Genomic DNA, 14,399 nt, shown 5'->3' with positions numbered 1-14,399 from the left:
AAAGAGAGAAGAAGAAGTAAATAATTAGAAAAAAGCAGTACAATAATATTTCTAGAACAGACAAATGAATTAAATCCGTACTATTTTGTAGTAGTATATTTCTTGCATGGCACGATAATTCTCATCCCAGGTATGAATAATTGGAACCGTTCATGTATGAATTATTGGAACTTGGAAGTCAGCAGTCTTATAATTGCGGAAGGATACATACACATACACACATATACATACATATATATATATATATATATAAGTATTCCGGAAATTTCCTACCCTATTACCAAAGTCAAATATAGAGGACAGCTGAAGTTCATCTCGACAACGATTAAGGTTAATCCAACCATTCCACTTACAAATCTACCCTAAATTGTTCTCGTAATCAAAAGCTAGCCTAGAAGGAGGCATCTGAAGAAATCCTTGTCCTCTTGCCAGTAAATTTATCTACCATTCGTTAAGATGCAGTTTAGTCCTCAAAAAGAGCACATGGCTCGGACGACTTTTAAGTTAGTCGCCCTTACTAAACTGCAAAGCATGCTGGATTAATTGATAGATTCCTTTGTTTCAAAAGGCCATGTCAACTCTTACCCAAAAATAAAAAGAAAAAAGAAGAAGGCCCTGTCAACGCCGAAAAGCCTGGTAGCAACTTATTGTCAAAAGTTTTTATGTACGTATTAATCGGAATGAAGTACCAGGAGGTTAGTAGGTGATAATTAGAGCCCTTCAAACACTCAAAAGGGTGTGTGATAATCTGCAATGGCAAGTGCTGGGATTGAGATTCATCCTTCTGTTGTTGATTTCCCCAAACAATTCAGTTGGAGCAAATGAACAAGTAAGGAGGAGAAAGTAATTTTATCATTCTGACTTGATAAAATTACAGAGTGGTTCCCCAACTATTTATAATTTTAATTACTCTCTGCCACTAATTACATGAGTGGTCTAGAGGAACTTACGGCCAAGAGTCCTGACAAATGGCGATTCAGACGAGATTTTGTCATATACAAACTTTCAAAAGATAACGAAGACAAAAAAAAAAAAATTAAATCTAATAATGAGATTGGAGCAAAGGAAAAATTTTGGGTCCCTTCCATGACCCAAAACTAATAATGACTAAGTAAATGGTGGGGACGGTTGTCATCGTTAGCTGTTTTAAATAAGCCTCCAAATTACCAGCATGACAAAAATTCGAAATATAAAGACACGGGAAATGTGAGGACACTTTTTTCTCCCACTCTTTTGCTCGGCCAACTTTTGGACCTGTGATCAAATTTCGTTAGGCTGCGGAGTCCCTCTTCCAAAACATGAACGGCTTATCAGTCAAAATCTCAGAAACCTCAACAATGCATACATGATTTAATTTAACCCCAGACAACCTGTAAATTCAAACTATCTGCAATTTCTGTTCCCTATAAATGAAAGGGATTGCGTTCATTTTTCCGAAAGTACTTCGTAGTCATGAAAATTTAGTAAAACGTATCCAGACCATCCATTTCTTTGTCGGCTGAGGATTTTCCACAATCGGCCAAAAGATGTAGGCCAGCCAAATTCGAGAAGAACAATAGTTGTTATCATCGAGTGCCCATTGCAAGCAAAAGCAGGCCCGGCTTTGGTCATACCTAACCGAGATCAGCTGGTTATGGCAGTTTCTTGAAGCTAAGAGCTGGTCATTTCTTGGCCGAAAAAAAAGAAGGAAATATTTTTGTAATACATATCCAAATCAACTTTTTCTTTCACCAAAAATTTAAAAAAAAATCAATTTTTTTCTTTGCATACATCAAAATTTCAAAAAATAATAGGATAATTTTTTTCCGAAATCTCGACAAAAAAAATACAATCCAACCAAGGTCGAAGAGTTGATTTCAGATTTTTTTTTATTCACTCTTTACTAATATTTAAAGCCCTTTTAGTTTAAAAAGTATGATTCTACTAAGGCTAGGATTGATGATTGATGTGTATTTGACTACAGATTACTCTCCCCAAAAGTTGGTTTTAAATTTCCAACCAAATTTTCAATGATGAATTTTCTTTTTCTTTTTTTCCCTTATAAACAGAATTACGAAAAAAGGATCCATATATCTTCATGCGCGTTACAAGATGATGGTCAATTTTTTTTTTTTTCGATAAAACATAATCAGAAAATGGCACCTCAGACCTCTTGATTTATTCATTTTTTATTACTGGTGTTACTTGGTCGGCTTTACTTTTCACTTAAAGGTGGAAAAGCCAACAAAGATGAGATCATTTGCTTTTTGTCTACGATTCTAGTGGCAACTGAAAAAAGGTCATCTTCAAACAATAAAAGTTAAGGGAAAAGACAATTCTCTTCTTCCAAGTCATTTCCTGCATTTAATCAGTATAACATTATTAACATTTGTGGTCAACGTTATCCAGCTTCGCTTCCATGGTTCTAGAAAGATTTAACGAAAGTTCCTTCGATGTTTCATCCCATTAACTGATCTCAAGAATCAACAGTATAAATGAATGGCATCGGTATGCTGGGCCTGGTTCATTCGATGAGCTTCCATTTTCCCTCTGTACAGCATACACTTATATGCAGCTTTTGGATGCAGGTACAACCAAGAAGAGGGGGAAGAAAGTGGTTTGGGAGTTTATGCTTGACACTAATAACCTCAATTAGTAAACATATCTACATCATGGCTGTTAAAGGAAACAACATAGGAGTATGCTTTACGAGTGTTTAAAACTAGTTAAAACCGTTTGGATTGCATTTTCTTGAACTTTTCGAGAGTTTCTGTAGAAATAATAGTATTTTGTTTAAAATATAATGTATATAAAGTAAAAAGATAATTTAAAAATGCGTTGAGAGTATTTCCTAAAAACTCCCGACATTTTTCCACAAACATTTGCAATTCCAAACAAGGCATGGAAAAGGAAAACACGAAAAAAAAAGGAGGAGGAGTTGCATCTTTGTCTTGCTAAAAGGGGCTAGCTTGGTCCGTTGCATTCAACACTTGACTCATTCAATGTACCGGCCAAAAGGTCTTAACATCATCCATTTTACAGGCGTTCTTTTCACATGATTATGGACCAATAATATCCAAAAACATTCACCAACCTTTATTAGGTAAAACGAATACCCCATCATTTAACTAATTGAAGAGCGACACAAAAAGGTTGTCCATCTGAATTAACTTTCCACAAATGGAGTGAAATTATTTCTTGATTATGGGCCCATGCCCTAGAAACCAACCGACTTTTTTTCACCCAGACCCAAAGTTGAAGAGTTATGGTCACTTTTTTTTATCCCGTGCCGTACGTTTATAATCATTTGAGTACAAGGGGCATTAACATTTTGATTAATCTCCATTAGTCATCCAGGCCCGTGGGCCAGTTAGCCAGGGGCTGGAGATGGGCCTTCTCGACGCACCACGTCATTAGCCGGACGCCTGGTCCCTGGGAAGAAGGTAAGGAGCCCACAATGCCAACTGGAATGACGCCGGAGCCCTGTATCGGAACAACCTGGACAGGGGGGCCCCATCCATAATCAACTTCCTTAAAACCAAGCCGGCCCCACTCCGAAAGGAACAATGTTGTATAGAGAGGAGGGGGTAAGAAGGGGTCCACATCCTGGCCCCCACCATTCATCCACTTGGCAAATTCGCTTGCTAGACCGGCCTTGGCCTCTTGAATATTTTTCACCACATGGACCATGGATGCCCGTTTGAGCATCCCACACGAGGCTGTAACGGTAACTGGGAAAAAACAGTTACCGTAAAAGCCTCGGGGAAGGGGTTGGCTCAAGTGGTAACGACAATTTGCAAAAAAGACGAGTTTCAATTCGTCGTTCTCCTTCAAGCTGTCGCTAATGGCTCGCGTTCGATGCCTCCAAAAATTGGCTGCTACTATGTCGAAGGCGGAGCATTTTTGGCCGTTTGTTTGATTTCGGAATTTTTGTTTTTGCCTGTTGATTTCTTCCAAAGGAATGTCTAAGGTAACATGTTCCAATTGGTCTGGAGGAATGGGTGGGGGAAGGGGTGACAGGATGCTGGGGATTGATTTGAGATAAGCTTCAAGTGATGGAGATTGGATCAAGTCCCTGTTCCATGATGGTGTGATGCTGGGCTTCTCGGCTCCTCTGGCCATCTCACCTACTGCTTTCACGAATTGTGCAGCTCCCAGCCCATCACAAATTGCGTGGCAGAATGTCAGGCCCATCACGAACCCGTTGCATGAAAATTGTGTTATCTGGAAATGGTGGCAGTAATAAAATAAAAAAAAAAAAAAAACCCAAAAAGTGTTTCAGTAGAAAAAAAGAAAATATTTTCAAATTGGTTTCTCAATCATATTTCTCTTCCTTAACCTGATGAATTTCATTTGGATCCCTAATTAATTTCTTGATTAAACTTCATTTGCAATTAAATTACCTGCACTAGGACGAGTGGATCTAGACCATCAGCTGGAGGAGGAGGAGGTGGTAGAAGTCGATCAACTGCATCACCGGGAATGGACATCACATTTTCAAAATAATCCAATTCTGCAAGGCTACGATCAGCTTTAGCCTCCACCATCCAAATCCCTTCTCCAGAACACTCAATCTGAAGCCTGGTGTGGTCGGTCGAACCTAATTTCAGCCTTCCAGCCAAAGGATAATAAGGGACCAATGCCTTGGCAAAAGCCTGTCGAATGACTCGAGCTGGACTGGCTGCTGCTGCTGCTGTAGCTGCACTTGCATGGCTGAATACATGCAGGGTTCGAGCATTACAACGTAGGACTGGCTGTCTATCAATAACTGAGAGATCAAGAACTTCAGCAGATGGTGTTGGCTGTGAAGGCGGAACCAGCCCATGACCTGATCTTGTCACATTAAAATCCATATATACAGGGCAAAATTTAGTATCTTTATTTTCTTATATTATCACCACCCCAACGGATACAGGTTTTTATACAGGGAACTCGACACCATATATAGGAGGAAGGCTGCAGGGATTTTGAAAGGATCGTGGCATTGAATTTGTTGCCCTGCGTGGCTTAGAAGTATGTATTCGGTTGGTAGGTACTGAGGTGAAAATAGTTTTATAACACTTTGGCGCGTATTACATCTTTGTCCTGTGGTCGATGTATTGTAGACTATTAAATCATTTTTGGATGATTGCTTTCACTCTTTCCTTAACTGGTAGTATTTACTTTAAGTCTTAACTATCAAAAAGTTTTCCCTTTAAGATACATATGGTGTTGTTAATTTCTTTGTTAGAATCCCTCCCCCCCTTCTTTTTTTTTTAAGTTCACCTACAAAAAAAAAAACCAAAAAAAAGTGACTGGAATTCACAACATGAAAGCTTTAAAAATTTGAATATATTAGTAATAATTCAAAAACAAAATTCAAAAACATGAAAGTTTAATTCTCATAATAAGACAAGATATAGCGCGCTTTGAGATACAAAGAGTTAATATTTCAAAATTTATTTAAAGTTTTTGCAAGTAACGAAAGTATTATTTTCTTTACTGTAATATGTATTGAGTTAATTTAAGGAGTTCTGTAAGTCGTTTACATTTTCTGAATTTTCTAATTTTTTTTGTTCAGATCGAAGGCTTGAAAACTAGAAGAATAAAAAATATTAAAAATTATATATAAACTTGTTTTTGATACTTTGCAAGTTGTTACAAAATATTATTTTTCTTATTATAAAACATTTCAAGTTGTTTTTATATGTGTTGTGAATTATTTATAATTGTAAATATCTTAATATTTCTTGTCCAAATGACATAAAAAGCTATTAAATGGCCTTTTGACTTCATTATCAACTCTCAAATTTCAATTAAAGAACCGTATCAACTAAGTTTATAAAAATTTAAAAATAAAATTAATGTGTTATGACACTCCAGATTCCCACAAGGAAAAAGTAAATTCAGAAGGGACTTTATATTCTCTCATTTTTCAAAGTTCTTGGCCAAGGATTCTGAAATTATCCCTTTTATCTTTTTCACGGTATACATCTTCAAAAAGGTTGAAACCCGGTTGGGAATATCTGGTCAAATCAACAAAAGACCGTGCTTAACTTTGACCTTCCGTGGCCATCTCCTCCCTCGACCTCGAGTCGGTCTGTCATCCTCCTCTCCTCTCCAAATTTCACCACCGCCACCCTTGCATATGATATGAAAGCCTTTTGGTCTTCTTCGCCCTTTTATTTTTCCTTGTTCTTCTCTTGAATCTCTGCCACCCACTTGCTGATTACTGAAGAGTCTTCAAAAAGGGAAGTTTGGGTTGAAGATTGATTTGTTATTTCTGTCTTTCTGCGCAATTTCTCATAAATTGGATACGGGTAAGTTTTTCTTTTTCTTTTTTTAATATTTGTTTATACCCTGAAAGTCTCTGAAAATCATGGTGAAAGTCTCCGTGAGACTGCTACCTGGTCTCAAATTAGACACTTTGACATCTAATTCTTGCAAATTTAGGAATTGGGGGTCTGTCTTTATGTGATTTTTAACTCCTAAGTATCTTCTTCTAGATAAAAATTCAATCTTTTGCTTAAATTTTAGTGGAAAAGAGAAATTGCTGAAGGTGTTGAGTTTTACTTCGTGGGTATCCTTTGAAGTATAATGGTCGTACTTAGAGATCCATTATCATTGTCAATATGTTTGATGTGCCAGAACTCGGAACCTAAATTTGACTCCTTTTAGTTGTTGAACAAAACTTGGCAAATTGAGTACCTGTCTTTGACAAATAATGATGACAGGAAAAACCTGTCACGTAGCCTGCTAAGAAACGCAAGCAGTTGATTTAGGTTTTGCGGTGAAACTGATCTAGTCGGTTCAATCAAGGAAAACTCTAATTGAGGTCTATGGTATGGACCAAATGATCCAAGTTTTTCCAGCTGATTTAAAAGCAGGCAGTCATTTTTCATGTGTATTATCAAATCCACAGTATATTTCTCATGGTTTTGTTTGTTGAACAGATGATGTAAGTGTTTGTTTACCATTGCATAGAAAAGGTATTTACATGTGAGTGATGATGATACTGCCCTTCCCATAGCTTTGTTTATTGAAAATTTTGAGCCCTATGCTGCTGTATGATCAGGAAAGTAGTATACGCTAGTTTTTATGCATCTTATTTTGCTTTGCCTACCAGATACGTGTGTGGTTTTTAAGATGGTCAAGGACAGGTGTTTCTGGATGCGTGAAATTATTTGATCTCTAAGTGAGTCAGCCATAAGAAGTGTTTGTAGAGGCTCGATATTATATCCTTGTGCGCTCTAGGAATACCATTTATACTTCTTTAATTATAGAAGTATTGAGCCCATAGAGTTTTGTTCTGATACTTATGTCAAGCATTGCCTTGGTTCTTGTATGCTAGGTTCATTGACTATGATTACTGCGATTTGAATAATCTTTGCCAGTTCCTAGGTGGTTTTATGCATTAAGCTGTCAGAGCTATATTTCTTTTCTTGTGATGCTCTTGGGCTTTTTGGTGATTGTACGTTATCAAAATGATATTCATAAAGCGATTTTTAAGGAGTTATAATTGGCCATAGTCTGTGAAGCTTAAATCAGTTTGGTTTTCTTATGCTCTGAAGACTTGTGAGGCATAGTCGATACTTTGTTATTTCTGCACTAATGCTTTTCCTTTCATATGAATAGTGCTATACGCTGGGTAACAAGAAATGCAAGATCAAAGGAGACTTTCATCTGATGAAACTTTAGTTCCCAAGTCACGGAAAAAGAAATCCTCAATGCAGAAGGCTTCCATGCTTCCCTTGCAACGGGAAAATGTTAAGAAAATACAAGACTTGCGTGCTCTTCCATTTCAGACGGTGCAGAAGCCATCTAAGAGAGGCTTGGTAAATGCAGTTTCTGCAGTTTCACAACCACCTGACAAATCAACCTCAGACTCATCTCCATCATCTGGAAATGATTATCGGGCTTTGAGACGCAAGTATTTGCTTCTAGAGGAGGACAGCTTCGGGCTAGGAAGGGACTTAAAAGTTGTTGAAGATGACATTAAGGCCCTTGAAGAAGAGAAATTATCACTATTAGATGAGCTTGTTGTGTTAGAAGGCCTGATCGATCCTCTAGAAGTTTCCAAGGCCAGTGAATAACTCGATTTTCCTGTTCTCTGGAGGTGGTCCAGTCTAGAGTACTTGATTTGTAGATATGAGATGATACAATTTATAGAAACAAGTTCAGTCCCACCTCGATTATTAATCCTAATGTATGCTTCTGAAACATATACTTGTGATGCTCGCAAGCGGCTGGTTCTTGGTGGAATTTTTGACACTGATCGGGGTTGGATTTTTTAAGTATTGTAAACTTATTGTTTTCTTCTTTTTATTTTTTACATTTGGTCACAGTTGGAGATTATACCTCTGCATCCGTTTTTCTTCTAGCAATTGGAGATTACATATGCCTTCTGTGTTAGACGAATTTGTGAGCTTTCAACTAAAATGACTTTTCTACGCCCCTTTATCATACAGCACAATTTCTTTTTGTGAAAAGGTGAGGCGTCAGGCTCAAATTTGGTTCCTGAATATTGATGAATTAATCAGCTGATTCCATGAAAGTAACGCGAGACTAAAACCCTCTGACGGACCATCTTGGAGACTTGGGAGTCCATACACACAAAAGTGAAGGGGAATTTTGAGGGAGGTTTCTATCCACAGTTTTCGAGCGAAACATCATAAAAATTCTTGTGTGGGGATCAATCATTTGATGCTTTAAAACAGTGGATAGGACAAATTGTCAACGCAGTAGACGAAATGGAGAAGATAGACAATAGACAATGAATAAGTTCGAAATTATGCATATTTGCGGTAGACTGCAACTGATCACATTTTTGCTATCTTCAAAAGAATGTGTGCATTCAATAATGCAGGAAACTCTTCCTGTCTTTATCTTATGAATGTACATTTGCTTTTACTTGCCTATATCTGCTGTAATTTCAGAAGCCACGAGCTGTCTCTCTTCTAAAGCCAGGCCTAAAATACCAGTCCCATCTTGGAATGCATTGCTCGGATGACAAGCGGGGATGTTATCCATGATCTTCTGTTCCTCCACGACAGAGATCCAAAAACATAACCCGTTGGTGGAGCAGCTACCTTAAAATTGACAGTGAAGTTAATCTTTTGCCCGTAGCTATCAAAGACTATTCGTCGAGGTACAACGGTAACATTGACTCCTTTGGGAGCAAATACAACAGCTTTGTAGATACTTCTTTGCCTTCCCACATTCGTCAAAGTTCTGATCACAGAGAAGTTCTGTTTAAGATTAGGGACTACAATAGATGGATAATTAAGGTCAGATGCTGTTGCAAATGATTGAGCGCAGGTGCTGTTGTCTCTTGTGATCAGGTGAAGCGATCTCTCATCATAACCAATTGAACAGAGAAAGGCTTTATAATCTGTAGGCTTCGCATCATAAACTAGACCTGGATCAAGTACTTTAGAGGGGTTTATAAAGCCAGAGCCATAATCAAATGCATTTCCTCTTCTCCCCTCAGGGTCTGCTGTGATTGGCTTGTGATGCTTATCCAAAACAGTAGCTGCATTTATGTTGAAAAGTCAGATTCATTGAAGAAATGGTTTTAACTTGCAAATTTATATGATCTAGATAGACGCATATTCACTGATATGAATGTTATATATCCCGGAGTATAAAAATTGCTTACATTCTCTCCTAGCTTGGCATCAACATATGCAAATTTCACTACTTTGTAACAAAAAGTAACTAATAAAACAAAAAATCAGGAGCCATATAGAAGAGCTATATAGTGCATGAGTTTCCCCGTGCAGGACATGTGAGCTTACCTGTTGTCATAATTGCAGATTTGATAGCAGATGGTGACCATGAAGGATGCACTGCTTTTATAAGAGCCACAATCCCAGTTACGTGTGGGCAGGCCATTGAAGTTCCAGATAGAATATTAAACTTTAATTTTGCAGTTGCTGGAGACCAGGCAGCCAGAATGTTTAACCCAGGAGCTGCAACATCAGGCTACAAAGGCAAACAAGTTATAAACCAAGCATGAGTGGGCAAAAGGAAAAAAAATCCTGCCCTCCCCTCTATTAGTCACCAGGAGTTAATAAAAAAACCCAAGATGAAACAGAGGATTGGTGTGAATGATAGAATTTTCAGCTTCAAGATGTTCACAAATTTGAAACCAGAAAGTGATGTTGATGAGAAAACACAATGAATTTTCTAGAAGTTGCTGTGTCTAAGGATTGTGCCTCTTCTTATAGATGAGTTACCTTCAAAATTTCGGGGGTAAGAACATTGGGGCCTTTTGAAGAAAATGCTGTTATTCGAGGAGCAGGTTGAGATCCCAGTACAGTCTGAGCAGATAGAATTCTTGACAAAGGCTTTCTGCAACATGAAACAATAAATCATATGAAGAGCTTACCCAAACCAAATACTTGACAGGACCTCTCTGAAAGAAGAAACTAACCGTGTATTATTGATATAAGACAGGATTTTCGAACCCAATTGCTTCCCAACAATTGCTGCAGGGATGACAAAGGGAACAGCAAGATCCTTGTCTGATTCATCTATTAAAATCATCCCGACTCCCCCAGCTTCATTAACAACTACACTTTTTGCTAGCTTTGACTCAGTTGAACTTCCAGAATGTCTGCAAACCAGAACCTTCCCTCTCGCCTTTGTACTATTCAAAGAACTATCTAAACAGTAACTAGTGTGATGAACAAAAGAAAAGAAAATAAATTAGGGATTCCTGTCTCTGGATTAATATCTGCAATGTACACTTAGCGAAGTACCTTTTGCTTCACCTGGATTGATAAGGAGTGAAATATCCAGCATAAGCTTCAGAAGCAGGGATGATTCGTGCTGATGCATTCATCTCAAGTGGAGTCAGGCTTTCTCCCTATTCAATGAATAGTTTCTAGTAAGGCGGAGGAATAATTAAAGATCACCATTTCTTAGAGATCACAAGCCATTACCGTGACATGAGCTCTATTTCCCAAAATGATATCAGATCTAAAATCCCTATCGGTTGAACTAGCAGCAACAGTAATCAGCCATGGAGCAAGGTTTGTTGCTGATCCAGCACTTCCTTCATTTCCAGCTGAAGCAACCACCACTATTCCCCGGCTAACTGCATGGAACGACCCTATGGAAATGGCATCATTGAAGTAATCGCCCTGGGGAGCATCAGGTCCTAGAGATAGAGAAATGATATGAACTCCATCTCTAACTGCATCATCAAAAGCAGCCAAAAGATCAACATCATAGCAACCAGAGCTCCAGCAAGTCTTGTACACTGCAATCCTAGCCATTGGTGCACCCCCTCTGGCTGCTCCAGCTGCTAAGCCCTTATAATTCATGTTCTGCACATAACGACCAGCAGCAGTTGAAGCTGTGTGACTGCCATGGCCTGAGCTGTCCCTTGGGGACTTAAAAGACGTGGTGGTCTCTCCTGCATCTTCTTCAGCTTCATAGCCACTATAGTAATATCTTGCACCTATTACTTTCCTGCAGGATTACAAATTTGTCCAGGTCTCAATATCAAATGCACCATTAAAAGGAACTTGAATGACTAGCTGGTTAAGCAAGACAACTATCAGAAACACCTATTGCATGTTGAAGCATTAAATGCTTCCCCTGATTGGCATTCTCCTTTCCATCCAACTGGCACTGGAGGCATGTCAGCGTCACTGAAACTTGGTGACTCAGGCCAAATTCCTGTTGCACAGAGCATCATCCTACCAGGTATGTAATTCAAAGTTTGTGCCATACTGAAGCAACGTAAGCAGGGTAAAACTGGTAGAACCTGTCATTCCCAACACCCACACCCAACTATAGCTGCCCAACTGTACAATTATATTGTATAGAAGAAATGGAAACCGTTGACAAACAATAATTTATGCTTACTAACAGTATCACCATTGCTGTGATCCAAAAAATGGAAAAGAAAAAAGTCCCATTTATTTAAAAAAAAATTACATTTAGCATGAAAAGGAAATTGAAACCTTAAGTACTAGAAAACATTTCCATCAATTAAACATTTTCTTCTGAGCCAGGGGGATTGTACTCGATAAGAAATTAGGCAGCAACTGCTAAGTGTTACATCTTAGTCCTTAATGTTTCTCAACTAAGAAAAGTATAACTGAAAATATAAATAAACAGCTAGACTTTGCACCAGGAACAGGAACACCTAAGCGACAACCACCTTTCCTTGCCAAGCTATCAATGAAGGGACCATTGTTGTCACATGTCTACCTACTTGATCAAAGTAGTTAACAAACACTCAACAAAAGGCACAGAGAAATCACCTGTATCAATGAAACCAATAATAACATTCACTTGATTTTTGGTTGAATAACCAGGTATTTCCATAGTCTCTTCATTAATGAGGCCCATAAAATCCCATGAATGAGTAGTGTGCAGACTCCTCTTGGTATTGGGAAATACGGATACTACTCCGGGCATTTCTGTTTTAGTTTGACCAACACAACATAAATACAAAACAGCATTAATAATTTCTGTAGGAAATACTGATACAAAGTTCTGGCATTTTCTGTTTTGGCTTGACCAATAGTAATACAACATAAATACAAAATTGCATGATTAGCTTCTTGGCCCAGAATTGATTGAATAGTAATGGTCTTATCATTTCTCAAGTCTCAAAAACCATATCTTTACTCCACATAAGATTAACAAAGATAAAAAAAAATATAATAGAAATTAGTTGTCATACTTGCAATTTCAGAAGCTTGTTCTTCCGTCAACTTGGCAGCAAAGCCTCGAAAACCATGTCTATAACTACGCACATGCGAGTCCATTGCTTGTTCCACACTGTATCAAGATGATGCGTTGATTCAAACGAGAAATCAAAGATCCAAAAATATGTCATGCTTACTGAAAAAGGAGAAAGACTAGACCTTCCTTTGTGGACAACAGTAAGCATTTGACGGTTTAGCCTCAAAATCTCATCTGGCTCATCACTTCCTCTGCTGCCCATATAAACCACATACAACTGCAGAGGACCCAAAAAAACAAAAAAGCATATGAATTAGACAAATTATCACTTATGTCCAGATTTTGAATGGCTGTAGAAACGTGCTCCGCGAAGAAAAACAGGCGAGTTTACCTTGGAAGAAGCAGAGTGGCATAGCTGAACAAGAAAAACACAAAGAAAGATAGCATAAAGAGCACTCCTTTTACTGGTACAAAATGAACCCATATCTTATTTCCTTATCCCGGATAAAGCCCAGATAAGCAAAATGATTCTACTAAACCATAAAACACAAGGAGTTTAAGAAACGAGATTGGGTTTTTACAGTGGAGGAAATAACTAAGTGACGAGGATGCTAACACCGTACTATGTTATCAGTAATTTATGGTCGAAGAGGGTGAGGGGGTGATGCAGGTTGCAGAGCAGCAGAATGGTTTGAAACAGAGGGGAGAGACGGAAAAGGGTGGGAGAATATTCACAAGTACTACTATGCTGTTAGAAAGCAAGAAAGAGTAGAAAGGTGGCCTTTTCCTAGCGACCCTCAAATATGAATGGCCTAAAGGCTAGTGGTGGAATGGGCGTACACGGGATGGAACAGATTGAAGCAACTATTAAGACGTGAGATTCTATCTTTATGACCAATTTAACTCTTGGGATTTTGTGAGTTTTTGTGGTAAACTGTTTTATTATTTTTTTTTTCCAAGAAAAAAGTGTCTTGAAAGTTGGAACGTGAAAGACTGGTGAGAGAGGGATGGGAATGAAGGGATTAAGGATCAAGATTCAAGGATGAAGGTGTGGAGTGAACGTCAGAGAATGACTTTGCTTTTAACTGAACCAACCACGATGCCCTCTCCACCGTATCCATAGCCAGCAAGCAAGCAAACGCATTTTCTCGGGGGACAGACAGTTAAAAGATATTCCTTGGAAATCAAATCAAACGCTACTCTTATCTCCGTACGATGCCACAGCAAACTGACAGCCGTTCTTTTTCAAGTCATTAATAACTGCTACTTACTATTATTATGACTGTATCGCTGGAAATTCCTCTCCGTCATAACTTGATGGATTTGAGGAATGAGGCATGTTGTGTTTTCCCCCCCCCCCCTTTCCAATATATGTCTTTTGTTTCTCCTCTTCTTCTACTTCTTCTTCTTCTTCTTCTTCGTATTTAACCACCCTTGTTGTTGGATTGCTAGATTTTGGAGTTTCCGTGAAAAAAATACATGGTAGCGATCTGATTTATATAAAGTAAAAGAATAATTAAAAAATATATTCACAAAAAATATAAAAATTTTCTAAAAAAGAAAAAACATTTCCAAACAATTGCTTGCTCTCCCACGGTCACGGTGGGTTTTATTTGGGCATGTTTGCATGGCATTTGAAGAAAAAGTGCTAATACTAAATGACCATGAGAAGCTCCAATAACGCACATAATTAGGGATTTGTCCTTTGTCATAGAGTTAACATTGAATTATTGTGA

General features: G+C 38.1%; 2 protein-coding genes and 1 long non-coding RNA gene across 3 annotated transcripts; 1 reads left to right on the top strand and 2 right to left on the bottom strand.

The window, feature by feature from the left end:
- Positions 1-3,160: 3,160 nt before the first annotated feature.
- LOC113701447 (acyl transferase 4-like) lies at positions 3,161-4,873 on the bottom strand. Its single transcript, XM_027222107.2, has 2 exons — positions 4,383-4,873; positions 3,161-4,203 (listed from the first exon to the last, which is right to left on the bottom strand). Exons 1-2 carry the CDS (start codon positions 4,830-4,832, stop codon positions 3,325-3,327), a joined length of 1,329 nt encoding a protein of 442 aa, XP_027077908.1. The 5' UTR covers positions 4,833-4,873; the 3' UTR covers positions 3,161-3,324.
- A 984-nt stretch (positions 4,874-5,857) lies between these two features.
- LOC113701056 (uncharacterized) lies at positions 5,858-8,313 on the top strand. Its single transcript, XR_011818255.1, has 2 exons — positions 5,858-6,278; positions 7,594-8,313. It is a non-coding gene; the product is annotated as an uncharacterized lncRNA (long non-coding RNA).
- A 423-nt stretch (positions 8,314-8,736) lies between these two features.
- LOC113702323 (subtilisin-like serine-protease S) lies at positions 8,737-13,790 on the bottom strand. The gene is made up of 11 exons (XM_027223463.2): positions 13,055-13,790; positions 12,846-12,940; positions 12,662-12,759; positions 12,237-12,395; positions 11,535-11,646; positions 10,905-11,436; positions 10,734-10,828; positions 10,394-10,636; positions 10,197-10,311; positions 9,756-9,942; positions 8,737-9,490 (listed from the first exon to the last, which is right to left on the bottom strand). The coding sequence occupies exons 1-11, from the start codon at positions 13,145-13,147 to the stop codon at positions 8,928-8,930; spliced, it is 2,292 nt and encodes a 763-aa protein (XP_027079264.1). The 5' UTR covers positions 13,148-13,790; the 3' UTR covers positions 8,737-8,927.
- Between the last annotated feature and the right edge of the window lie 609 nt (positions 13,791-14,399).

This window comes from Coffea arabica, chromosome 7e, assembly GCF_036785885.1.
Source record: "Coffea arabica cultivar ET-39 chromosome 7e, Coffea Arabica ET-39 HiFi, whole genome shotgun sequence".
In the NCBI taxonomy this organism is placed as follows: Eukaryota; Viridiplantae; Streptophyta; class Magnoliopsida; order Gentianales; family Rubiaceae; genus Coffea; species Coffea arabica.
The sequence above is the reverse complement of the archived record's forward strand: the minus strand, read 5'-3'. Positions and strand labels throughout refer to the sequence as shown.